The sequence below is a fragment of the Pan paniscus genome, chromosome 5 (assembly GCF_029289425.2).
Source record: "Pan paniscus chromosome 5, NHGRI_mPanPan1-v2.0_pri, whole genome shotgun sequence".
NCBI classification, from domain to species: Eukaryota; Metazoa; Chordata; class Mammalia; order Primates; family Hominidae; genus Pan; species Pan paniscus.
The window spans coordinates 167,273,876-167,299,695 of record NC_073254.2 but is presented as its reverse complement, the minus strand read 5'-3'; the positions used below and the strand labels follow the sequence as shown (position 1 = coordinate 167,299,695).

Genomic DNA, 25,820 nt, shown 5'->3' with positions numbered 1-25,820 from the left:
CCATGCTATTTGAGGAATTATATACAATGAACATTGGCAATGAAGTAAAATCTTACCCAGATCTAGTCGTTTTGAATTCCACCTTGAGGATAGGTTTGCATGGTTCTGGCTTCTTCCCATCCTTTAACTGTTTTCCTAAAATATATTTTCCTGCATTAAATTCTAAAATTCTAAGTTACTCTACATTCTTACATTGATAGTTTATAAAATGAAAGTGAAATATAATGAAATCCACCATGAAACATTTTAAAGTGATTCTGAAAGAGGCATTTAATACACAGTAAGATATTTTTTAAATGATCAAGCAAAGTTACCGTTTGAAATTCAGTGCTAAAAAGCAAATATAATTAATAACTTAGTAAGAACATTTATGTGACAAAATTCTAGCAGGAGAAACTGATAGTTTTTCCAATGTTCTTAATTGCAGATAAGCAACATAGAATTTCAACTTGCTAAATGAATTCATTTTAAAACAGCAAGATTTGAGAAAAATAAATCTACATCACATTTTCACCCCAGTGTGACAGGCTGCAATATTAAGCCCTATGCTAATAAAATCATTTATATTTATTCTCCTTAAGTAAATACATCCACTGTAATACCCAAAAGACTGCTAAAATACACCAACCTCTATAAAATGTGTCAGAGACTCATTTTGTCAAAGAATTCTAATTATTTTTTAAAATGTTGATTTCAGTTATCTATTTCTACATGTTCACTGTAGAAACTATGGAAAAGTAAAAAATAAAGAAAATAAAACATTTATTTCCCATATTTCAGAGATTAACCACTGTCCACATTATAATACTTCTTCTGGCAAATGACCTAACTTGGGAATGGTCTGAGGAATTCCTGACACTCACCCCTAACCTAACACCTCTTACCCTCTTTCACAGCTTTATTTTTTCTCCAAAGCACTTGTCACATTCTAGTATCCTTTATATTTACCTTCTTTGTTTATTGTTTGCCTAACTGGCATGTATGTAAATTCTAGGCAAGCAAATTTTTTTTCTTTTTTTTGAGACAAGGTCTCACTCCTGTAGCCCAGGATGGAGTACAGTGGCATGATCATGGCTCACTTCAGCTTCAACCTCCTGGGCTTAAGTGAGCCTCCCATCTCAGCCTCTCAAGTAATTAGACCACGGGTGCATACCACCATGTCTGGATACATTTTTAAAAATTTTTTGTAGAGATGACAGATGGGGTTTTACCATGTTACCCAGGCTGGTCTCAAACTCTGGGCTCAAGGGAGCTGCCCGCCTCAGTCTCCTGAAGTGCTGGGATTACAGGCATGAGCCACTGCACCCGGCCAGGAAAGCGAACATTTTTAGTGTATTTGTTTTCTGTTGTGGTATCCCTGGTGACAAACATTGTTTGGCATATAGTATATCTGGGTAAAGTTTTATTCTAGAGAGGTTGTGCCAATTTATAGTTCTATCAGCAGCGTAAGACCGTATCTTGCCATATCCTCCCCTAGCAATGTTTTTTTTTTTTCTTTTTGCTGATTGTTAAATACAAAGAGTAACTTATTTTAATCTGATGTGTTTGGATCCCTAACTGGTCATGTATACTTCTATTAAAAAATAGCTTGCTGTTCTTTATCAATGCTTCTATGTCATCTTCCTTGTATTAGAAAATAAATTTTATTGTCCAGGCTTATTAACATTCTGTCAATCATGTATGTTGCAAATATTTTCCCTAGCGAATTCCTACAAATTAAAAAAAATTGTACAGAAATACACATCTAAATAATCAAGTCTATCAGCCTTAATATGTTGCAATTTAAGAAAATATGAAATCCTAAAATATCGGTTCTTCCAAAATTAATTTATAAATGTAATGTAATTAGAATCTCAACAGCTTTTCTTGAATTTGGACAAAGCGATCTTAAAGTTCACCCAGTAGACTAAATGTCTATGAATGGCTAGGGAAACTACCAAAAAGATCAACTTCCAAGATGATACAGTGAATATCATAGGTAGGTAGGCATGAGTGGGGCAGGAGAGGGCTCTAGAAATGTCAGATGATGGTTTGACAATTATCACACTGCCTCACTAAAAGTGATATTGGCAGCCGGCGCCAGGGAGAACCCATTTCCTGATGGTCCACACCTGCTGCACTAAAGTGTTAACTGAACGCAAGCGCCAGGGAGACGCAACTTCCCAGGCATGGGCAGTAAGTAACAAAATGGTGGAGTATGACCTTCGGGGGGCACTCCACTGGAAAACAGAGGAAAGCCTCAGATGGACATGTGTACGAATTCCTAAACACACTGCACGTGTTCACCTACCAAGGGTAAGGAGGGCACCACACATAGGGGCAGCACACCCTAAGGGAAGAATCATGAGAAAGGGGCAAGCCTATGAAGTCCTAGGGTCAGAGTTAAACACTGCACTTGTTTTCCAAGTTGCCCACCTGGATCTCTTTCAAGTGTTTCTTCCCTGTTCTAAAGCCTTTTTAATAAACTTCCACTCCTGCTCTGAAACTTGCCTTGGTCTCTTTTTTTGCTTTATGCTCCTCAGTTGAATTCTTTCTTCTGAGGAGGCAAGAATTGAGGTTACTGCAGACCCATACAGATATACTACTGGTAACTCAGATATATGCCACCAGTAACAGGAGGACCTCGATGAACTTGCTCTCCCACAAAAATGAAAGTACTATTAAAACAACTAAAGTTAAACATTTTAAAATTCTGGAGAATGACCAAGCCACTAACAAGATGAAAAATCATCTACCCAATAGATACTACTGAACTTCAGTAACATGAGGGGTTCGGGGACAGGGAACTGTGGTATTTTTAAGGAAGGTCTATTTCTATCCCCTAGCTACCCAGCTCAGTGGTAGGCTAGCCATGAAAATGCAGTAGTATCAGCCAACAGAGAGGACTGAAGTTTTCTTGGAGCTCTGTTAAAACCACTTTTGCTACAGCACAATCAACATTTTGTGTGAACCTGCAGCTCCCTGGAACTCTATTCCCAAAGTGCTGTGGCTATCTCATTTGACACAGACCTCAAATATGGGAGACAAAAATCCCTACCCCCAGGGCATTCCAGAACAATAGCAATCTGTTAGAAGTATTACAGCTGCCTAAGGCTGTAGTTTCAGTTGAGGCAAATGGAACTCAGGCAGAAATTTAAAAGAAAAGCTCCGAGAACTAGACACATTCATGGCGGTCTAAAAGGCTGCCTGCCCAGGAAAGAGTGAGGAAAGGAGAAGGCCCCAGTCACTCATTTCTGGCCGACTTTGAGATCCTGAGCAAACAGGAAGAAAAAAAAAAAGTAAAATGACTTATAACACCTATCACTGGCAAGGACACTGGAAAAGGGATACTCATACATGGCTGGTAGAAATCTGAAGGATATAGCTTTTTTTGAAAAATGGTTTGAGAACATTTATTAGAAATAATAAAACTTCAATATTTCGGGGTGGAAATTGTACTCTGAAGTATTTATTCCATAGAAACAAAAGGACCAATTCCTATGGCATATGTACAAAGATGGTAGCTGCAGCATAATTTGCAATGTTTAAGAAATGAAAACAAAGGGAATGCCCATTAATTTGAAATAGCTGAGTAAGTTGTGATACAAACAACTGGCTCTGACACAGCCATTAACATAAAAGAAATGCCAGAACATTTGGAGGAATCTTCCTAAAGTACAGTGATTAAGATGCAAAAAAGGAGTTACAAACAATCCAGTTCCACTCTTTAAAAGTTATTTTAAAATGTACAATTAAGTTATTATTGAACTATAGTCACCCTATTGTAACTCAAACGATAAATGTTTGAGGGGATTAATACCCCATTCTCTATGATGTGCTTATTTCACACTGTATGCCTGTATCAAAATATCTCATGTACCTCATAAATATATATATCTACTATGTACTCACAAAAATTTAAAAAAATTTTAAAGATGCAAAAACACTAACATAATCCTAATTTTTGTAAAACGATCAGAAAAATAATCTCATGTTTATTTGTGTGTATGTGTTAATACACATGATTTTAGAAATACCTATATTTTAGAAGAATATCTGTAAGATTTTTGACATAGCTTACCTGGTGGGACAAGAAAGGAGATTGGGCTGCTAACATGGGAAAAGGCTGAGGGAGAAGGAACTGGTATGATAGGATCTCATTTATGTATAACGATACATGTGTATGAAAAAAACTATCCGTCTTTTTGGTCCCTCCCCTCTTTGGTTTTACGCTTGGAAAGTTCTTCCCCACACCAAAATCACATAAATCTGCTTTTTCTTATAATTTAGAATAGATTCATTTATTACATTATTTTCTGATGTGTATTTTGATACAGGGAAGACATTTTCCTCTTAATAATTAATAAGCTATCAATCATCTCAGTGCTAGTTTAATAGCTCTACTGAGCTATAACTGCTAAACAAAAGTACACTACTTAAAGTGTACAATCAGATGAGTTTTGACATAAATATTTACTTGCCAGCTCAATTTATTGAACCATCATTCTCTCCTCACTAGTATGAAATATCACCCATATTAAATTTTTATAAATATATACTTGTACACTGACTGGTAATGGAACATTTAATCCTGTCTTAATTTAAGATCCTAGAGAATAATCTCTTTCCCCTCCTTATGAAGAAATGGTTGTACAGGGAATCTTGAATCTCTAGCAGCCCAATTTACAGGAACCAAGAAGTGACAGAAGTGACCAAGGAACTGGAAAGAACTGCCAGAAGAAAGGAAAGGATTGTTGAGGTGGGAGAGAGAATTGCAAGGAAAATAAAAGGTATCGAAAAAAGGAGGCTTAAATCTGAAAAGTAGTCCCTTGTGTTATACAAGGAATAAATTAAGAACTTCAACCTCTATTCCAATCTATATAGAGATGTATATGACCTTTCAGTAAAAAATTTAAATGTTTGCTCTGAAGAAGGTCAGCTGGCTTTTATCCTCTTTCTACCATGCAGAGTTCTAGCGGGAGAGTCAGGCTGACAGAATTTAGAATTATAGACACAAATTTTACATTTAGGTTCAAACATGATTTTGTTTTATGAAGTGAAACAATTATTCAGAAATAACTCCTTTAACTTACTTCAATATTCAACATCAATCTTTCAGAGGTTGGAACAAATTCTAAAGGACATTAGATGGTATTTGCTAAACGCTTCCAAGCCTGAGCTTCTATATCTTGCAAAAAACCTGGCTAGGTACAAAATTCTTAACTTTCTTCTTGCTCAATAGTCCCTTGATATTGCTCTATTGTGTTCTAACATTCAGACGTAAAATTACAAGTCTAAGTCAGTCTGATTTCTATTCCTTTAGAAGTTAACTTTTATTTCTGTCCCTCTGAGAGGATGTTAATAGAGTAGTTTCATTTTCTCTGTAAATGAAAAATGTTGCAGTGTTTAGAGTGATCATCCTGTATTAATTTTGCTTGAAAAAAACCCAACAAATCCTTGGTCTGCATATTCTGATATCTTTCCAACCAAGATGTTTTAAATAATGTCTCTGATTACTGCTTATGGTCTAGATAGGTTTATTTATTCATCTATAATTCTAGGCTAAGCATTTTCTAAATCAAATCAAATAATAAGGTACTACCCATGATTTTAAGCACATATAAATGGAAAGACATTTAGGGGATTTCACCACTAGGTGTCATTTTACTTCTTAAATGCTATGCCACCAGAGGAACAAAAATACGTGCTTGTTCTTTTAACTATCCGTGAACTACCTTGACCAGTCAGTTAAAAGATCTGATTAATTATAAAACCTGACTTAATAACTCACATAAACTACCATGCCACATCTGATTTCTCCTTCTTACTATGGCCTATTTCCCCACCCCTCAAACCACCAAGCCACAAATAATTGGTTTAAGTCCTATTGATTCTAATTCCACAATTTCATTCATACATGTCCATTTCTTCCCATTTCCTCTAATAAAATCTCCATTATTTATTAATGCAAAGCTTCCTAATTAGCCACCCTCTTCTGCCTCCAGCCCACCTGATGTACTATCATTAAAGTGATATTTTTAAGATGTAAACTTAATGCTTCTCACTATAAACTCAATTACTAGGTCTCCATTATGAAGTTCAAACTTTTTATCATACTTTGATATATAATCTTGCCTCTGTACATGGTTCTGTTTTCACTTCCTGCTACTTGCCCTAAGGCGTTTTAAACTCTGGTCATATTAAACTATTAGCAGTTTTCCAAGAACACCCCACTTTTGTTTATGTCTTTGTGCCTTTGTGCCTTCTAAGATAACTTTGCCCTGCTCTTTGCTACCTTATACCACCAGTATCATCCTTTAAGACCAAGTTCATATACCCTGAATTTGTGAAACAGTCCAACACCTTTTACCCAAAACCAGTCACCACTTATTTGTTTCCATATCATGTTATACATGCCTTTATCAGCACTTATCACAATGTATTATATTTATCAGTTTATAGATCATTTTTATTCACTTGATGATGAGCTCTTCAGGACAGTATATTTTCAGTATTTAATCTCTCGTAGGTAGGAGGTGCTCAATGTTTATTCAATGAATAAAGATTCATTAAAAATGAATAAAGATTACTGACAAAAACAGTTGCTTTCTAAAGTTTTAATTTTGCCAGTTAGGATGAAGAACATATTTTAAGTGTTATGCTTGTTACACTGCAGTTATGTTCTCAGTCTAGCGTGGCTATCCAATAGGGTAGCCGTAAGTCTACCGTGCACTCAAAATGCACGGACAGCGGGGCACTTAAAATGTATCTAGTCCAAGTTAAGATGTGCTAAATACACACTAGATTTCAAAGATTTAGTACAAAAAAAGAATAAAATATCTCAATTTTATACATTGATTACATCATGAACTAATATTTTGCATATTTGGGATTAAAGAATATGTTATTAAAATTAGTTTTACCTGTTTCTTTTTACTGTTTTTAACATGGTTACTAGCAAATTTAGAATCACACACGCAGCTCACGTTACCTTTCTATTGGACAGTGATGTTCTAGAAAATAAAAAGACAAACTGAAGAGCCACATTGCTAATAATACTAGTCTGCAATGGGGAGGAGGGTTGTTCCCTCCTAAATGAGTGTACAAAGTTGATTTACGGCTGGACTTGGACCCCTGAACATCTGTTATTTTACTTTTGGCCAAGAAAAGGACAGTGGGATTTAAGATGTGTTGTTTAAGGCCCAAAACTTCCCTGGTAACCACCAGTGTATAGTTTTGCTGCAGGTTGGCAAACGGCCTAGTTGATTTATTAGCAAGACTGGCTTGATCATTACAAGGGTCTTCCTGAGAGTTTCTCTGGAGCTCTTCAGAAGCCAGATCTTGGTGACTCGAGGTGGACTCAGCACAATCCTCGTGTGTAAGTGCTCACTGGGAGCTCACATAGGGGAGGGATGTTTCAGAATACCTGCCTGCATTCTCTTTCTCCTCCTGTATCATATCCTTCGCCTTTAAATCATGGTCTTGTTTGAGTATGCTCTGTGGAGTCTGGTAAGTCTTTTCAAATACATAAACTGGGGAAAGGTTTGTGATGAATGATAAGGAACTGAGGTATAATTTTATTATTTACTGAATGTTTTAGATTTCAGGTGAATCTTAAAAGCAGATTAATGGAATTCTTTACACGTCTCATCCTTAACATATTAAGCTGACGTACTTAGGTGAATTTGAATTTTATTTTTCCCTCAGTGACCTTCAACAGAATAAAAGTTCCCCAATCTTGGTTTACTTTTTGATAAGTAGATTGATTGCATTGATGAATAAGCTTCAGAAACTAAATTTAAAATATCATTTCCTATAATAAAAATCTATGGGTTTTGACTGTCTAGCACAAGCTTGTCCAACCCATGGCCTGCAGGCCACATGTAGCCCAGGACAGCTTTGAATGTGGACCAACACAAATTAGAAAATTTTCTTAAAACATTATGAGATTTTTTTTTTTTTAGCTCATCAGCTATCATTAGTGTTAGTGTATTTTATGTGTGGTCCTAGATAATTCTCCTCCTTCTAATGTAGGAAGGCACCCCTGGTCTAGCACCTCCATTTCCTTAGGAAACCATCCGATTCTGGTAAAGCTGACAATCACAGAAAATCTTACTCTGCAACACATCACCCTCAACCCTGCGCTACAGGGGAGGTCCTGTGAGGCCCTGGCCAAGGAAATTACAAAACCAAGATGAGTGCTTCAGGGTAAGAATCTGAGCCATGCCAATACTGCCGAAGTTATTCCCTCCTAAGTAATGAAACCCTATCTGCCACGGGAGAGAAACAAGCCAAAAGAGAAACAGCTTACTCCTAGATGTACCATACAGAGATGCAGAATCTACGGCCCACTGAAAGGAAATAACTGCAGAGTCGTTATATGGAATCAAATCCTGCTTAATTTTCACATATTCACTAAACTTTGTAGCTTAAAAATCCTGTTCAATCTTGCCATTTTACAAATAATAAAGCTTAAGTCTCAGAGAAAAGGAATCTCCACAAGGTATTTCACACATAGCACTTACAATTACATTACAGGTTGTCTGACTGCCAGGGAAATGTTTGAGACTCATAAAAGTGAGATTAAAGGGACCTATCACTTTTTGTTTGTTTTTGGTAGTCAAAAATAACCTGTTGAATCTTAAAGTGAAGAAAAATGCTCATCTTTAATTCAGTATTTCTAAAACTTCTTTCACTATGACATACCTTTTCCACCAAACGAATCATAAATATAAGAAAAACTAGTCTTTGTGGAATATATTTTGGGGGTTCACTAATCTATTCTACCAAGTAAATAACAAGTTCCATACCTACACTTCCTAGAGCCATATATGAATAGCACATCATAATTTCTGGGTAATTTCACTTACATTTTGATTATTTGAACCACAGCTAAGAAAAGTGCCTATCACACAGTAGAACCAATAAATATTTGTAGAATGAGTAAATACAATCCTCACAACAACTGTATGAGACTAGGTCAAGTTTCATTATTATTTGTATTCATGGATGAGAATATTAAGGCTCAAAAATGTTAAATGACTTCCTAAAGGTCACAGAGCCAGAAACTATGGAATTAGTGCTTAACTACAACTCTTCTGGCTTCAAAATCCCATGTTATATAAATGCAACATAATACCTTCTGAACAGATTCTTCAAGGATATCTTAACCTATTTTTAACACTAAACACCCTAACACTAAAACTCATCGTAAAGTACTGGTAGGAGACTTAAATTATAATCAGTTCTTGGCAATCAAGGTAATACTGTAAATGTTTTTTAAGACTAAGATACTTGAATAACCATTAGATGAACTTAAATAAGAAGAAGTGAAAAAGTACTCAATTGTAAAAGGCTAGTATATTTAAACTAATTTACCATAACTGTTTGGCTAGAAATTAAGAGCAAGAAACCACAACAGACAATAGTAATGAGAAAGTAGAACAAAATTTCAATCCATAGAAACAGTTAATATAATGAAAATGATGTACCACAAATGTGATCTCTATGGAACAGATGATACCCTTGTTATGGTATGCAGAATGTAGTTTTGTACTTTAATGTATAAAAATGTACTCAGCTGGCCAGGCATGGTGGCTCATGCCTGTAATCCCAGCACTTTGGGAGGCTGAGGTGGGTGAATCACCTGAGGTCAGGAGTTTGAGACCAGCCTGGCCAACATGGTGAAACCCTGTCTCTACTAAAAATACAAAAAATTAGCCGGGCATGGTGGCGGGCGCCTGTAATCCCAGCTACTCAGGAGGCTAGTGCAGGAGAATCGCTTGAACCTGGGAAGCAGAGGTTGCAGTGTGCCAACATCGCGCCATTGCACTCCAGCTTTGTCATGAATTCAGTTGTAGAGTCAACATGAATTTAGCTTTGGTTAGTTACCTGTCACTTGGTAGTTTTTACTGCCAAAAAGAAAGCTGGAAACCCTATTACACTTGAAAGGAATTTAGATTTTCTACATATAGCTTATATAAAATAAAATAAATATGCCTTACTTTATATAAAATTCTGGCCATCTACTATTAGACTGCTAACACTACACAAATACCATCCTAATTTTTAACACCAGCCACAGAAAAAAATCCATTTTATTTATATTTCATTTGGATTCTAATTTTGAGAAAACATTAAGTCACATATTGTCTTTTTTATTTAAAAATAATTTTAGCTAGTGACCCTTTTCTGCTAAGACAATATAAACACTGTAGAAACTGATTTATACCACTTACTAGAGTCTGCTTTCAATGACCTAAGCTTGTAATATAAAAAAAGATTAAGACCAGCTAGACAATCATTATTTGGCAACCATCACAGTAATAGTGAATTCAGCTAAGAAACATCAACAGATGCTAAAACTAAAGGGGAAAAGTTTGATGAAGTATAATATGTTCATAGACTCTTGTGGAACTTCCTTCAAATCAAAATACTTAACAATTATAAATACAAATAAAATTTATTTCTCAATTTCAAAAGTAAAAAGAAAACCTTTTTAATAATGGAGAGAACTAGCAGAAGACAGAACTTTAACCAAAGGATCAGGATATGAGATACCACTAATATGGGACAAATCAAAAACGAGTTCCACTTGAGAGGATGCAAAAAGAACACCTCAATCCTTTTGGGATACTCCTGCCAAAAACGTGCAACCTAAATCTCATCATGAATAAACATGAGACAAAACCATACTGAGGCACGTTCTATAAAATAACTGACCTATAATCTTTGTAATTTATCATATATGAAAGTCAAAATGTTCAGGAACTGTTCCAGTTTTGAGAAGAAACATGACAACCAAATCTAATCCACATAAAACTCTTTTGAATAAAGGCAAAACTTGGTTATATAGAAAAATGTCCTTATTAAAAAAAAAAAAGACCATGGAATATTTGCAAGTGAATCAGCACCACATTGACAACTTACTCTCAAACAGATCAAAAGAAAAAAAGATCCTTTGTACTATTCTTACAAAACAAGATAAAAACAGATAATCTTCAAGCTGCAAAACTAGCATTATATATTTCTATCATCTTTGACATGAGTTTCATTTTCTTTTGGGTTTAAAAAGAAAGATTTTTGAACTAACCACACCTTATTGGTACTTTTTTGTTTATCTGAATTCGTAGGTTCCAGCAGGGTTAGGAGATTCTAAGATTCATGGGAATTTTTAGGAGTGTCGAGATGAGGAACCTAGATACTAATAGAAGGAAGGAACAAAATACATTAAGAAAAACTTGAACCTACTATCATAAGAAATATCCTCTAGATGCACTCATAAATAGATGTGTAGGGAATTTCAAGTAAGTGCTTTCCCAGAAGATGATTGCTGTCACAAAGCAGTGGTAAAGTATTTCACAATATGTGGTTTCAAGAACTGTTATTTTTCCCAGAAAACAAGCAAGCCTAAAATCCCATATGCCACAGATAGATAAAACTTGTTTTTAATTTTACTGTTTCTTTCATTTCTATATTGTAGTAAGTCAAAATATATCAGCTTTTTTAAAAAGTAGGTATTCAAATTTTAAAGCAAACAATGAAATACCAGCAATAGCTACAAGGACAATCTTGAATATACTATCAATTTATAGAACAGTTCCTTTAATATGAGTTCCCTAAACTTGCCAGGAAGGATTCTCTTAGGGTGAGGGTGGAGAATGAAGATTAATAAAGAAATACAAATTCTAAAACAAAAAAGGTGGCCTTCATAATCTGTTTCTAATAAATATTATAATAAAAATTTCTTATAAGTTTTGTTAAGTACTACTTATGCAGAAAATAGTTAACACAGCAGGTCTGTGGCTGCTATCACTACAAAGATCTGCTTACAAGGTTGGCCCTTGGCTGATGTCTAGGAACTTGGTTTTCAAGAAAACGCTCATTATTCCCTGAGGAGGATGATTTACTCTGCCTAATTGGTTTGTACAAAGAATATAGTTTATGCTGAACCCCTGCCTTGCTTCTGGGAGTCTCGAATTGTGGTACCTGCTAAAGCAGAGGATGCCTGCATGACTGACCCCAATAAAAACCCTGGACTCCAAGGCTCAGGTGAGCTTCTCTGGTAAACATATTTCACACATGTGGTAACAACTCCTTGTTAGTGGAATGAAGCCTATTCTGTGTGACTCCATAAGAAAATAACTCCAAGAAGCTTGAGCCTGGTTTCCTCTAAACTTCATGTGTTTTTTCCCTTTGCAGATTCTGCTTTATGCCTTTTTGTTGTAATAAATCACAGCAATGAATATGACTATATGCTGAGTCCTGTGAGTCTTCCTAGTGAATCATTAAATCTAGGGTGATTCTGAGGACCCCTGACACCATATTTTGATATATGAAATTACCTTCTACAGGGTTCCAAGTATTTCAAGTTCACTGTTATTTATATATTAACAACCTGCAACTGACAGCTTTGAGATGGAAAAGCTTAATGTAAATCCTGCATCATTTTCATTCACAAAACTATTATTTTTTGGACTATTAGAGACATGATATTCAGAAAATAATATAACATTTTCTAAAATTTCAAATTTGCAATTTCAACTGTAAATATGCTTAATTTGAAATTTTATTAACTGGTTGTTAGATACTATTTCTATAAGTGTAAATATTTTTAATTCCCTAAAAACGGAAGGAAACCCATCCTTATCCTAAAAATCAAACAAATCAGAATGCAAACTCAAACAAAACAGTTTACTGTACATTACAATTAGGTGGCATTTAAAATTGATGCATTCTTACCATGTGGAGTGATTGTCTGTACTGGTTTAGCAGGGGACCTTACATTCCATATAGTCAAGGTGCCATCTGAATGACTGCAAATAAATTGTTTTCCTTCATGATGCCAAGCAACAGAGTGGATAGCCTATAGAAGGATGAAAAATACCATTTAAAATATCTATTTAAACAGCAAACTATTTGTAAATGATCTCATCTATTAATTTTCATTTTTAACTTTTCTTTATTTCCTAAGGTTAACATGTGAACTTAACATTTCCATAATAATTTGGCCCTCTTGTAATACAAATGAGATTTTATTTCTTCATATTAACACTGTTTTAATTCTCTGTACTTACTTTACTCCTTAAATCAGCATAAAGAAGGCATGATAGTGACATCTACGGACAAGTTCAGTGAAACAAAATGTTTTCTTACATTATATTTAGCATAAACAATACCTAAACATAAATTACCAAATTATTACAACCAGTGTCCCAATAGAAAAACTAGTTGCAATGACAAGATTAGAATAAAATGTGTTAATTGACCACGATCCTAAGAGCCAAAATGTAGATTTGGAATTAAGATCAATACAAATGTTTCAGGTTGAGCTATAAGACATGTTCCTCATCTCTCACAGTAATTACTGAGGCAATTTTTAATCTCAGGGGACACTGTTCTGATAAGAAATTTATTTTGTACTTCTGGGTCGCTTAAAAACTATCTGGAAAATATTTTTATATCACCAAAGTACGATACCCCTCATTTTTTTGCTCTAATATTATTTAAATTTTGGTATGTAAAAAAAACTTTTTAAATCACTCTCCCATGCGTCCTTTGAATTATTTCTTTTCAACTCAAGTTGATACAATTTTAGTTCTTAATGGTCAATTGACTTAAAGCCACCCTACTGGAATGCAAGAATTGCAGAGTATAGCACAAAAATCGTATAACTGAAACTCAAAACTTCTGTCACATATAAAGTCAACATTTTCTATCACGTCATCTATTTATTTGAGTTCTTTCTATACTTATAAATTTAAGCTAAATATTATAAAATATCTTGGTATAAAATCAGATGGATACAGATAATCAGCTATACTTCTAAATGACAATATTTCATACAATGTTTTTTATTCAAAGTACAGATGCTCCTCAATTTACGATGAAGTTATACCCTGATAAACTCATCATAAGTCAAAAATATCATAAGTCAAAAATGCATTTAATGCTACCAACACAGCAGATGATCCCTTACTTACGATGGTTCAATATGCAATTTGTCAGTTTTAAGATAGTACAAAAGCACTATACATTCAGTAGAAACCATAATCGATTCTAATTCCTAAGGAGCTCCTTTACTTATTATGTCTTGGTAAACCAATTGTAAAGTCAAAAAAATCATAAGTTGAAGAAATATTGTAAGTCAGGGACCATCTGCATCTCTTACAAAATTCTAAATAAAATCTTAAAACAATAATAAACTGACATATACATATGACATTTTGAAAACTCAATTTTAAAATAAGCAATCCCTTAGTAGCCTTTACAAGTAAACTTATTTCTGCAAAAACATGAGCAGTGCTAAAAAGCTATTTAAATGTTTTTTAAAAAATTGATAAGGGAAAATACAAAAGAGGTCTATAGTGCTATCTGGAACCTATAGATAAAAACATCTTAATAGTATCATGTATAAATGTATATCATGTATATAAATATGTATCATATGTAGAGAAATATTTCTACTTTGCTAAAGAAAACAATGTGTATCTTTGTTTAAAAGTGACTCCTATTTATAAAATATTATTAAATTATTAGGCATTCCAAAAACAAATACTATCTAATTACTGGAACCAGTGGTTCACAATTATTTTGGACAACAGAAACAAATAACAGAAAACACCCCACAAAAAAGCAAAGAAATAACCAAATATGGACATGCAACAAACATGCAGTATTTACTTATACAATTTTCTATATGCAAATCCAACTTAATACAAGATGTGTTTTCTAATACTAAGTATATATGTAGTACATAGTATTACAAGTATTTAAAAATATGTATACAGTATCTACCATGCATAAAACATACAATTTATACTTTTTCTTTAGTATTCTTGAGAAAATGACAGAGAAATTTACGTAAACAAAGCGAGAAAATCAAAACTCACCAGCAAATCTGACACATGCTCAAAATCAGAAGCAAGGTGGGTTAGGAGCAAATCTGAATAATTCATGGGAGAAGATATGAGATATAATGTAGGAAACATAAATTGGGGTTGATAAATTTTGTGTGTGAATTGGCTTATCTGTTTTTCCAAGGAGAAGATATAAAATTTCCAGGTGATTAAGAATATTTACTTGTTTATGGCCAGGCACGGTGGCTCAGGCCTGTAATCCCGGCACTTTGGGAGGCCAAGGCAGGTGGATCATGAGGTCAGGAGATCAAGACCATCCTGGCTAACACGGTGAAACCCCATCTCTACCAAAAAATACAAAAAATTAGCCAGGCGTGGTGGTGGGTACCTGTAGTCCCAGGTACTCGGGAGGCTGAGGCAGGAGAATGGTGTGAACCCGGGAGGTGGAGCTTGCAGTGAGCTGAGACTGTGCCACTGCACTCCAGCCTGGGCAACAGAGCGAGACTCCGTCTCAAAAAAAAAAAAAAAAAAAAGAATATTTACTTGTTTAAAAAAACCTGAAAATTATACATATATATGAATAACAGGATCATGTTAGAAAGAGGAATAAAGGACAGATGAATGGAAAATAGAACACAATAAATAAAAGACATACAAAAGCCATGGAGGACAAGATGAATCCAGGGTAGAGAAAAAAAAGTGAAGACAGAATGAATGCAGATGATATAGCTGTTCCCATAATCCACAAAGCAACAGTGCATGCGATTCTAAAAGCTCTTTAAAAGATGTAGTATCTGACAAAAATCGTAACTATAAGAAGGTTCATGAAGGTAATTAAGAGTCTGACATCAGTATTTTCATTTATGATAAAATTAAAGAAAAAACAAAAAGCACTGCCTACTGTGACACATTTTTCAAAAGGAGTAATATTTAATTATTAGGGTTTGGCAAAAGTAGTACCTATGATCCTTCTGCTATTCTTATTAGACAAGACAGCATCTTGTAGAATAATTTTCTAGGAAGACAAAACAGGCTAACTGCTTACCTATCAAATTTTACATTCACTAACTCAAAATTGTATGGAAACTGAATAAATTCTCTACATACTGGTTTTGCAAACTCATCAGTATTATTAGAATCATTTCACAGTAAATGTATATATTAATAAATCCTAATCCAGCTGCTCTTACATTACACATATACTAATTAATATTCTTAATTTTAATTATTTTAAAATAATTTCTTTTCTCATAGATGTTATTTTAACATTCTATTCAAAAGCTGCATTGATTCCCAATGTAACTATCTATTATTGTCAAAGCCCTCAGAAAAATGCCAAAAAAATGACAAAAGAAAATGTGTAATGTAGACTTTCATTTAAAATTACAACATTTGCAAATACATGAAAATATTGAAAATACTCTGTAGTTTTATTATTCTTATATAATCAAATAAAGTACATGCTTATAGCACATATGATTTCTTACACATATAAATAATACATTAAATTGTACAGCTTTTGTCCTAGTATTTTAAGCTTGTGAACTTTTCAATATAGTTACACCATAGAAGGGAGACAACCATAATACTATATAATTAAATGAGACAATTATTGAATCATACATTTTGTAAGGTAGTTGATAAAAGTTATTATACATTGGACATTAAATGATTTATAGCTTTTTTTCCTTTCTCTCTAAAGATTATAAATAGTTATAAACTGAAACCACTGCCCTTTCCATTAAAAATAACCTCCCCCAACCCCATTGCACTCCAGCCTGGGCAACAGAGTAAGACTGCCTCTAAAGATGAATGAATGAATGAATGAATGAATGAATACATAATCCAAGTGGAACTTTCTTCCATTATTTTGAAAATGTGACCAAATTATTCATTGTTTTAAGGACTGTTTTACCTTTGGGAAAGTGTATTTGTGTGTCTGCATGTGTATGTTTGTAAAAATAAGCAGAAAATAAGCTGACTTAAAAGCACCAGTCTAAATATGGGAGAAAAAACCCTTAAGGGAGAATAAATGCTTCCATGAATATACATAGTGCAAAAAAAAATTCATTTAAAGCTGTTATGATTCCTGTGCTGTGAGCTGCAAACATATTATTTCAACTTTTTTTTTTTTTGACAGAGTCTCGCTCTGTCGCCCAGGCTGGAGTGCAGTGGCGCCATCTCGTCTCACTGCAAGCTCTGCCTCCCGGGTTCATGCCATTCTTCTGCCTCAGCCTCCCGAGTAGCTGGGACTACAGGTGCCCACCACCACACCTGGCTAGTTTTTTTGTATTTTTAGTAGAGATGGGGTTTCACCCTGTTACCCAGGATGGTCTCGATCTCCTGACCTCGTGATCTGCCCACCTTGGCCTCCCAAAGTGCTGGGATTACAGGCGTGAGCCACCATGCCCGGCCTCAACGTTTTTTTTAAAAGGCTTCTGATGGTCTTGAGACTTAAATGTGCCCAGAGAGCTAGCAAAGCACAAATTATTGTTTTGTCATATTTTACTACCAATATTTCTGATGCTTCTCATCTACCAGGAAAAACCAACATGAAACCAAAATACAAAAGTCACTGATAGATGACCCTAGACATATGACAAAGAATAATCATAAAATAAAGAAATTAATAAGTATTATTGTCTTAAAATATCAGTAATACTGCATTTCTTTGCTGCCACACTGATTACTACAAAAGGAATATTGATACTTTATTTTTAGAAACAGGGTCTTGCTCTGTCACCAGGGCTGGAATGCAGTGTTGTGATCATAGCTCACTGCTGCCTTGAACTCCAGGGCTTAACCCATCCTCCCACTTCAGCCTCTTAAGTAGCTAGGACTATAGGTACACGCTACCACTACCAGGCCTAGCTAATTTTTTTTTTTTTTTTTTTTTTTTTTTACTTTTTGTAGAGGCAGAGTCTTGCTATGTTGCCCATGCCGATCTCAATCTCCTGGCCTCAACTGATCCTTCTGCTCCTGCCTCTCAAAGCGCTGGGATTACAGACATGTGCCTTTGCACCTGGCCAATGCTTGATATTTTAATACATCATAGCCTAAAAAAATGGAATGTCCATTAAAGAGATAAAATTTTATATAGATGAAGTATCATCTGTAGAAAATATCTGTAAAATATTAAGAATGCTATCCAAGCACACAAAATCTATCATTGAGACACAACCAGGGGAGAGTAGAGTTTGTCAATTAAAAAAATAATAACTATGGTTACAAAGCAACAAAAGCTCAAGGGTGCAAAGATACAATTCTGTTCCCATTACTCCTACCCATCTGAATCACCCTCAAGAGATTAAATAAATAATTAAAGCTGTACTGAGTAGAACTTGAATTACATTAGAAATGTTCTAAATTGTTATGTCATTTAATACATTTGTGCCTGTGTAATAAAAATGAATTTGAATATAGTAATATACCACTGAATAGAACATAAATATTAGGGGAGGGGAAAGGTAGTATTTTGTCAAAATCTTAAATTTTTAACCCTCACTAGTGAGGAAGAATTATGCCTATAATAATTTCTTGAATATCTGAAATTGTACACCTGGCAAAAATGGCACTGAGAATCAAATTCTATGACAGAATAGCATAAACTCATGGAAACAAAGCTAGAAATTTTTACTCAGTTTACATTACAAGTTAATTTAGAAGTTAGAATTTATACCTAACTTAACACCGTCATTTAAAACACATGATTTTCATTTTGAATATTAACGTGTGTTAAGAATAAGTTTTATGACTTAGGCATCTGTGTTCACCAAGGATACTGGTCTGTAGTCTCCTTATAATTTTTTTTTCCAGTTTTGTTAAAGGGCAATGCTTGCCTCATGAAGTGAGTTGCAAAGTGTGCCCTTCTCTTCCATTTTTAAGAAGAGTCTAAGTACAACAGGTATTATTTGGTAAAATTCACCAGCAAGCTTTCTGAGCCTGGTGTTTTCTTTGTGGGAAACATTTTCATTACAACTTTATTCTTAAATTACAGAGCTACTCAGATTAAGTATTTCTTTCAGAGTGAGTGTCGGTACTTCCAAGAAATTTGGGGTCTTTCAAGGAAATTCTCCATTTCATCTAAATTGCTGGATTTATTGGCATTAAGTACATATTTCCTTATCAGCCCCTCTGTATTTCTGTAGAAACTGGAATGATATCCTTTTTCACCTCCATAATGGGTAATCTGCGTCTTTTTTTTCCTCACCACTCTGACTATATGTTTATCAATTTTACTGATCTTCACAAAAGTCCAGCTTTTAATTTTATCACTTTTCTCTATTTTTCTGTTAGCTATTTCATTGATTTCGGCTCTTTATTATTTCAGTTCTTCAGCTTACTATAGATTTAATCTGCTCTTTTTCTTCTAGTTTCTTGTGGTGAAAGCTGAGGCCACTCACTTGAAACCATTCTTGTTTTCTAATACAAAGCATTTAATGCTATAATGGATACTTTAGCTGCATCCTACAGGACTTGGTAAATCGTTTTTTTCAGTTCAAAATACTTTAATTTTCCTTATGTTTTCTTCTTTGACTCATGGGTTATTTAGAAATATGTTGTTTCCCTTTTCAATATTTATAGATTTTCCATCTATATAACTGATTTCTAATTTTAGTATAGTAAAATAACATTTTATATGAGTTTAATCTTTTAAAATTTATTGAGATTGATTTTATGACATTAAATATAGCATGTCTTGGTGATGTTCCGTGTATAGCTGAAAAGAATGTCTACTCTGTTGGTGGGTGAAACACTCTGATACCTACTTGGTTGATATTAATATAGTCATTTTGGTTTCCTTTTGATTACTGCTAATATTACTTTTTCCATCTATCTTTTTTTTCAACATATCTGTATCTTTAAAAGTGGGTTTCTTACAGACAGTATGTGGTTAGATCTTGCTTTTATATCCAATATGATAATTGCTGTCTTTTAAGGGGTGCTTAAACTATTAATCTGATTATTGACATAGCTGGATTTAAATCTACCATCTTGCTGTTTGTTCACTGTTGCTTCCATCTATTCTTTGTTCCCTTCTACCTTCCTCTGGATTGAATATTTTTAAAATCTCAATTTATTTCCTATTTAGCTTAACTCTCTGAGTCGCTGCTGTTGTTGCTTTGGTATTTCCTTTAGGATTTACAATACATATCTTTATCATAGTCTACCGTCACATAATATTATGCTACTTTATGTATAAAATAATAATCTGTTAATGGTCCTCTGTCTTCTGACCATGTCTTCCGACCATTGTGCTATTGTTGTCTGTTTGTTAACTCTATGTATGCCAAAAATCCTACATTTTTATTATATTTGGCTTGGATAATTAATGATCTCTTAGATTTAGAAAATAAGAAAGTTTTTATATCTACCACATATTTGCCATGTCTGGAGTCTTTCATTCTTTTGAATAGATCCAAATTTCCATCTCATAACATCTGTCTTCCGCATGCAGGACTTCTTTTAACATATCTTATAGTTGAGGTCTGCAAGTGATTAATTCTTTCAATTTTTATGTCTATAAAAGTGTTTATTTTGCCTTTATTTTTGAAAAAAAAAATTTCACCAGGTATAAAATTCTAGGTTGACAAATTTTTCTTTCAGTACTGTGAAGGTGGTATTCCACTGTGTTCTGGCTTACATTGCATCTAAGAAAACAAAATTTGCTGTAATTTTTTTTTTTTTTTTTTTTGACAGAGTCTCACTCTGTCGCCCAGGGTGGAGTGCAGTGGTGTGATTTCAGTTCACTGCAAGCTCCGTCTCCCAGGTTCAAGCCATTCTCCTGCCTCGGCCTCCTAAGTAGCTGGGACTACAGGCGCCTGCCACCACGCCCAGCTAATTTTTTGTATTTTTTAGTAAAGACGAGGTTTCACCATGTTAGCTAGGATGGTCTCGATCTCCTGACCTCATGATCTGCCCGCCTTGGCCTCCCAAAGTGCTGGGATTACAAGAATGAGCCACCACACCCAGCCTCTGCTGTCATTTTTATCTTTGCTCCCCTGTACTTAATGTGGCTTTTAAAATTCCTCTAATTGTTTCTCATAATCTTCTCTATTACTAGTTTGTAGGAATTGCAAATTGTGCTTTTATGTAGTTTGTTTCGTGTTTCTTCTGCCTAGAGTTCATTCAACTCTTTAAATCTCTGAGTATATAGTTTTCATCAAATTTGAAACTTTTGGTCATTGCTTCTTCAAACATACTTTCTCTCCACTCTCCTCCTAGGATTCAAAATACACATATTAGTCTGCTTGAAGTCGTACCACAGTTCACTAATGATCTGTCCTTTTTTCCTCCACTCTTTCACATCAAGTAGCTTCTACTGCTATTTCCTGAAGCTTATTAATCCTTTGGCAGTACTGTTCAGAGTATTTTTCACCTTATTTTATTATTCATCTGTAAAAAATCCACTTGTGTGATTTTTGCCTTCCATGTCTTTTTTCAACATGTTCATACTTTTATCTACCTTCTTAAGCATATGGAGTCTATTTAATACTTGTTTTAATATCCTTGATGCCAATAGTATCATCTTGTCATTTCTGAGTCTGTTTCTATTTTCATTTTCTTCTCATTATGGGTTGTATATCCTGGCTTTTTGCATACTTCATATATTTCTATTTGGATGCCAGACATTGTAAAATTTATATCGGGCTACTATTCATATTCTTCTAAATGTTTTTGGGTGTTTTTCCTAGGATGTAGTTACGTACTTAAAAACAGTTTAGTCCTTTCAGTCCTTTGAAAGTTTGCATTCAAGATTTGTTAGGATGAACTTAAGCCAGCCTTTAGTATAGGGCTAGTTTAGTTCCACCACTGAAACAACAGCTTTCTGAGCACTCTTTCTCATACCCTGTGTATTACAAAGTTTCTCTACTCTGTTGGGAATGTGAACTATTCCCAGTCCTGTCTGTGCTACAGAAATGGTTCTACTGTTTCCTTTTTGGTGGATCTTATCCAAGCCTTATACCCATGCAATAATCAGTATTCAACTGAAGACTCAGGGCAGGGGTCCTTTTGTAGACTTCTACAACTCTCTTTCTAAGCTCTTTGCTCTCTAATACCTTGCCTTCTAAGCTGCAGATGTCTTAGTTTCCCCAATTTCCCACCTCTGACTTTTCAACTCAGGGAGACTTCTCAGCTTCCACCTAGGTTCCCTCTTCATGTTCCAAGAACTGGAAAATCTCTTCAGGCCACTAGCTAAAGCAATGGAGGGGTTTACCTTCTTTGTTTCTCCTCTCTAAAAAATACTGTTCTACATGACCTGCTGTCTAACTGCTGAAAACTGTTGTTCAATATATCCTGTCCAGTTTCTTTGTTTAAAGCAAGGAGGTAAACTAGTCCCTGTGACTCCATAATGGCTCAAGCCTAGATCACTATTTAAAATAATAAGCAAAACCAAAATGTTCAATTTTTAAAATCTGCTTTCATCTGCAGACCACAACTACAGATCACAACTACACAGAAATGATAGGAACTGTATTTATTCAAAACATGCTTGTTTAATTTGAAGACCCTGACTAGTGAGCAGCAAAAAGTATACAGTCATAAAAACAAAGGGAATTCCCTTTCAGTCATGCCTAAAAAGATAATGTACAAACATGTGCAAAGTATTCAAATGTTGCTATAATTACTCAATAGGTTCTGATGTCTCAGTAACTGAACATACCAATATGATTATGACTAAGATTATGATGTATTTTATCTTAAACAACCACTTACACATTTCCTAGATATAGCTCTACTCACTGAATTGGAAACCATGAACACTCCTGATGTCTAAATTATGGCCACCAGACATGGCACTGAAAGAAGTCATAGTTCCATAGAAAAATACCTTATTCTAAATTTGATTCAGAAATATACAGATTAGTAGGGAGGAGGTACACTGACCAAAGTTGGGATAATGTGAAAAGCAACAATAACTTCAGTGGATTGAAGTATATCAAATATGTTTAAGTTGTTGAGCACACAGTGAAACTAAAAGTCAGAATAAATTGGTCATCATGGAAACCATTAGAGAACAACCCCTTAAGATGAATACTAAAATAAAGGAAAAGAACCACATATTTATCCTGCCTTTGCTATATGAACTGTCCTATTATATAAACAAATAGCAGATAAGAGGAAGGTTCTCTTTACTGAAGTGACCTACATAATAAATAGAGAAGGAAAGACAGAATTAGAATGTCTCCTATTTTGCAACTACTATACAGTAACAGATCTCGGCCTCAACCACCACTGGCTTCCAACATCTGAAATAGACACTAAGGTTCCACCAGCTAAATGAGTATCAGTATCATCTATGAAGTAGTCTTGCCAAAATGAAAAATAAACCGGCATTTGATCAAGCCTCAGTAAATTATCCAATTTATAGGAAATCTGAGGGCAAAAACAAAAAACAAAAAACAAAAAAACATGTTAAAGACAATGGGGATGCAGCCAGAAAAAGCCAGCATCTGGAAGACTCTATCTTCAACAAATAAATGCCAAAAAAGGAGAGGTAAGGTAAGGAAGGGAAGTGAGGAGCAAAAGGAGAGAAAAGACTTATCTGTCAATCACAATTAATTCTTACTGGTTCTTAAAGTGGATTATAAATGTCTATAGTATACTATCATTCGTACAAAAGAAAAAATAAGATATATTTATGAATTTGCTTGTAAATGCACAGAGTCTCTTTGGAAGAACATGAGAGAAACTGGTAACATGCTACCTGTAAGGAAACTAGATAACCAAATGGCAGGTGGGAACCCAGAAGATTTTTGTTATCTTTTGAATTGTGTGAACATATTATCTATTGTAAAAAATAATTTGTGTATTACTGCAATTACAAAGTTTGCCTAAAGTAAAATTACCAATTAAGTTTTTAGAGAAACTGCTTTATATGAGAGAAATGACCATAGCTTTTACTAGCAAAAATAATATTACCTCATCATATGTGTATCTGTAGTCGGCTTTCTTTGATTTGAGGTCCCATAAAACTACTGTTCCAGATTCAAAGCCAATCAAAAGCTGTGATAAAAGAAAAAGGCACATTACCTAGGAATGATATCAATTATAAAACATTTATTTGCTGACAATGAAAATAACTACTATCATTCAAATGCGTTGAGTATAAATGTATAATATAAACAAACATCTGCATTGCTAATTAGTAATCACGTAAATGACAAATGAGAACACTGCATGGCATATTTATATGTCTTTGATGATTAGGGACTCAACATACAACTGACTTTTGAAAACAAAAACAGTACCATTTTGAAGTCTTTTCAAAACTTTTGTATGTATTTTCAAGTTTACAAACTTTTCAAATTCTACACACTATGAGGTAATCTCATCTATTCCATCTATATATTGATTAGTTCCAAATCATATCCAGCCTACATCCCTCTGGTGAGATTCAGACACATAATTCCAGTGGCCACATCTCCACTTATCTACGCAAAAGCCTCAAAGTAAATGTGCCCCAAATTGAATTAATTATATTCTCTAATCTGCTTCTCTGGAATTCCCTGTTGCAGTGTCTCTCACCATTCCTTATCACGTCTATTCGGTGGCACCAGCTAGAAACCTGGAGCTCATTCTTAACTAGTCTCTCCTCCAACAGGTAAAATCACCATGTAAATTTAAGTTACATCCTATTATCTAATTTACTTCTCTCCATCTCTAGGGCCTCTTCCCTGGTTCAAGACACAAAGATTCCTTTTCGGGTCTCCTTGACTCCAGTCTTGCTCCTATTTTAACCCATTTCTTATTGTAGCTAGAGTAAGAGTTCTAGAATACAAACCGAACAGGGTAATGTATGCTTCTGTTTAAAACTTTTAAATGCCACACCATTATTTTTAGGATAAATTGCAAATTCAGTAATATGACCTACAAGATCCATCATGGTATGACCTCTGTTTACCTCTCCAGTTCCATCCCTTACCATACCATGGCCACTCAATACATTACAGTATATTCTTAAGTTCATATTCTCTCTTACCTTTGAACCTTTGTACATGCTGCCTCGCTACCTGGGCCACTCCATTTGAATGTCATCCTTTTTGCCTGACTAGTCCTACTCATCTTTCAGATGTCATTTTAGTGATCGTTTCCTCTGGGAAGCCTTCTGTGACCTACCAAATGTAAGTCAATACCCTCCCTATGTGCTCCAATAACACTTTGTACTTTTCTTTTTTAATTCGAAGGATCACCACACAATATAATAATGGACTTTTCCTTATTTGAATTATTGTGCAGTCTGTAAAACCGGGATATCGGGGCAAGGATTAGTTTTTATCTTGTTTACCACAATACCTCTAACGTAACACACAGGGCCAGGTATGTTATAAATACTTCTTATGAAATGCATCTATTTCAGGATGGAATGCATGTTCCTGCCTCACAAACTATGTACGCTGCCCACAGTGTACCACAGTGTACCCCCAGGCCCCACCTCAGTATTTTCCAAATCTCAGTATGAGATTTCCTCTGCTTAAAACCTCCTCCCCTTTCATTCAATAAGCAATCCTCTACTAATATTTTAAGTCTAAATTCAGTGTTGCTTCCTGGTTAAGTCTACCCAGTTCCTCTAGACAAATTAAGATGCTCCTTTTCTTAAGCTAGTACCATGCATTTTCATCTATATGTCTCTAATATCTAATACACTTCCTAATACATAGTAGACACACAATAAATATTTGTTTAATAATTAGAAAAATGATTAGTCTATATCTGTTTGGGTAATCTGGGGATATAAACAAAATTTGGGCAGAACCAGTAATTTTAATAGGACAAATTTAGAAGATTTCAGAGTACAGGGGCAGCTGGAGGGACTAACTATCAAAACTAACAAAATAAGTTTTCCTACTTTAGTACAGAATACAGTCAATTTTTCTAACCTTATCTCTTCTTTCCTAGGCAATCTGAGATACATACACCTTTTGGAAAAAAATGGTATTTGTTTCCTCTCTCTTTTCCCAGTCTTTTCAAATATCTTGG

The 25,820-nt window shown here is 34.5% G+C and overlaps 1 protein-coding gene across 4 annotated transcripts in view; it reads right to left on the bottom strand.

The window, feature by feature from the left end:
- The window catches only part of STXBP5 (syntaxin binding protein 5), a 185,933-nt gene that overhangs the window by 99,280 nt on the left and 60,833 nt on the right, over positions 1-25,820 (bottom strand). For all 4 annotated transcript variants that reach the window (XR_004672215.3, XM_034963050.3, XM_034963051.3 and 1 more), the window contains exons 7-9: positions 23,763-23,846; positions 12,721-12,844; positions 57-135 (exon numbers count right to left, since the gene is read on the bottom strand). Coding sequence is in view for 3 of the 4 variants with exons in the window: in XM_034963050.3 (XP_034818941.1) it covers positions 57-135; positions 12,721-12,844; positions 23,763-23,846 (287 nt within the window). In the remaining variant the exon portion in view is untranslated. The remainder of the gene's footprint in view (positions 1-56; positions 136-12,720; positions 12,845-23,762; positions 23,847-25,820) is intronic.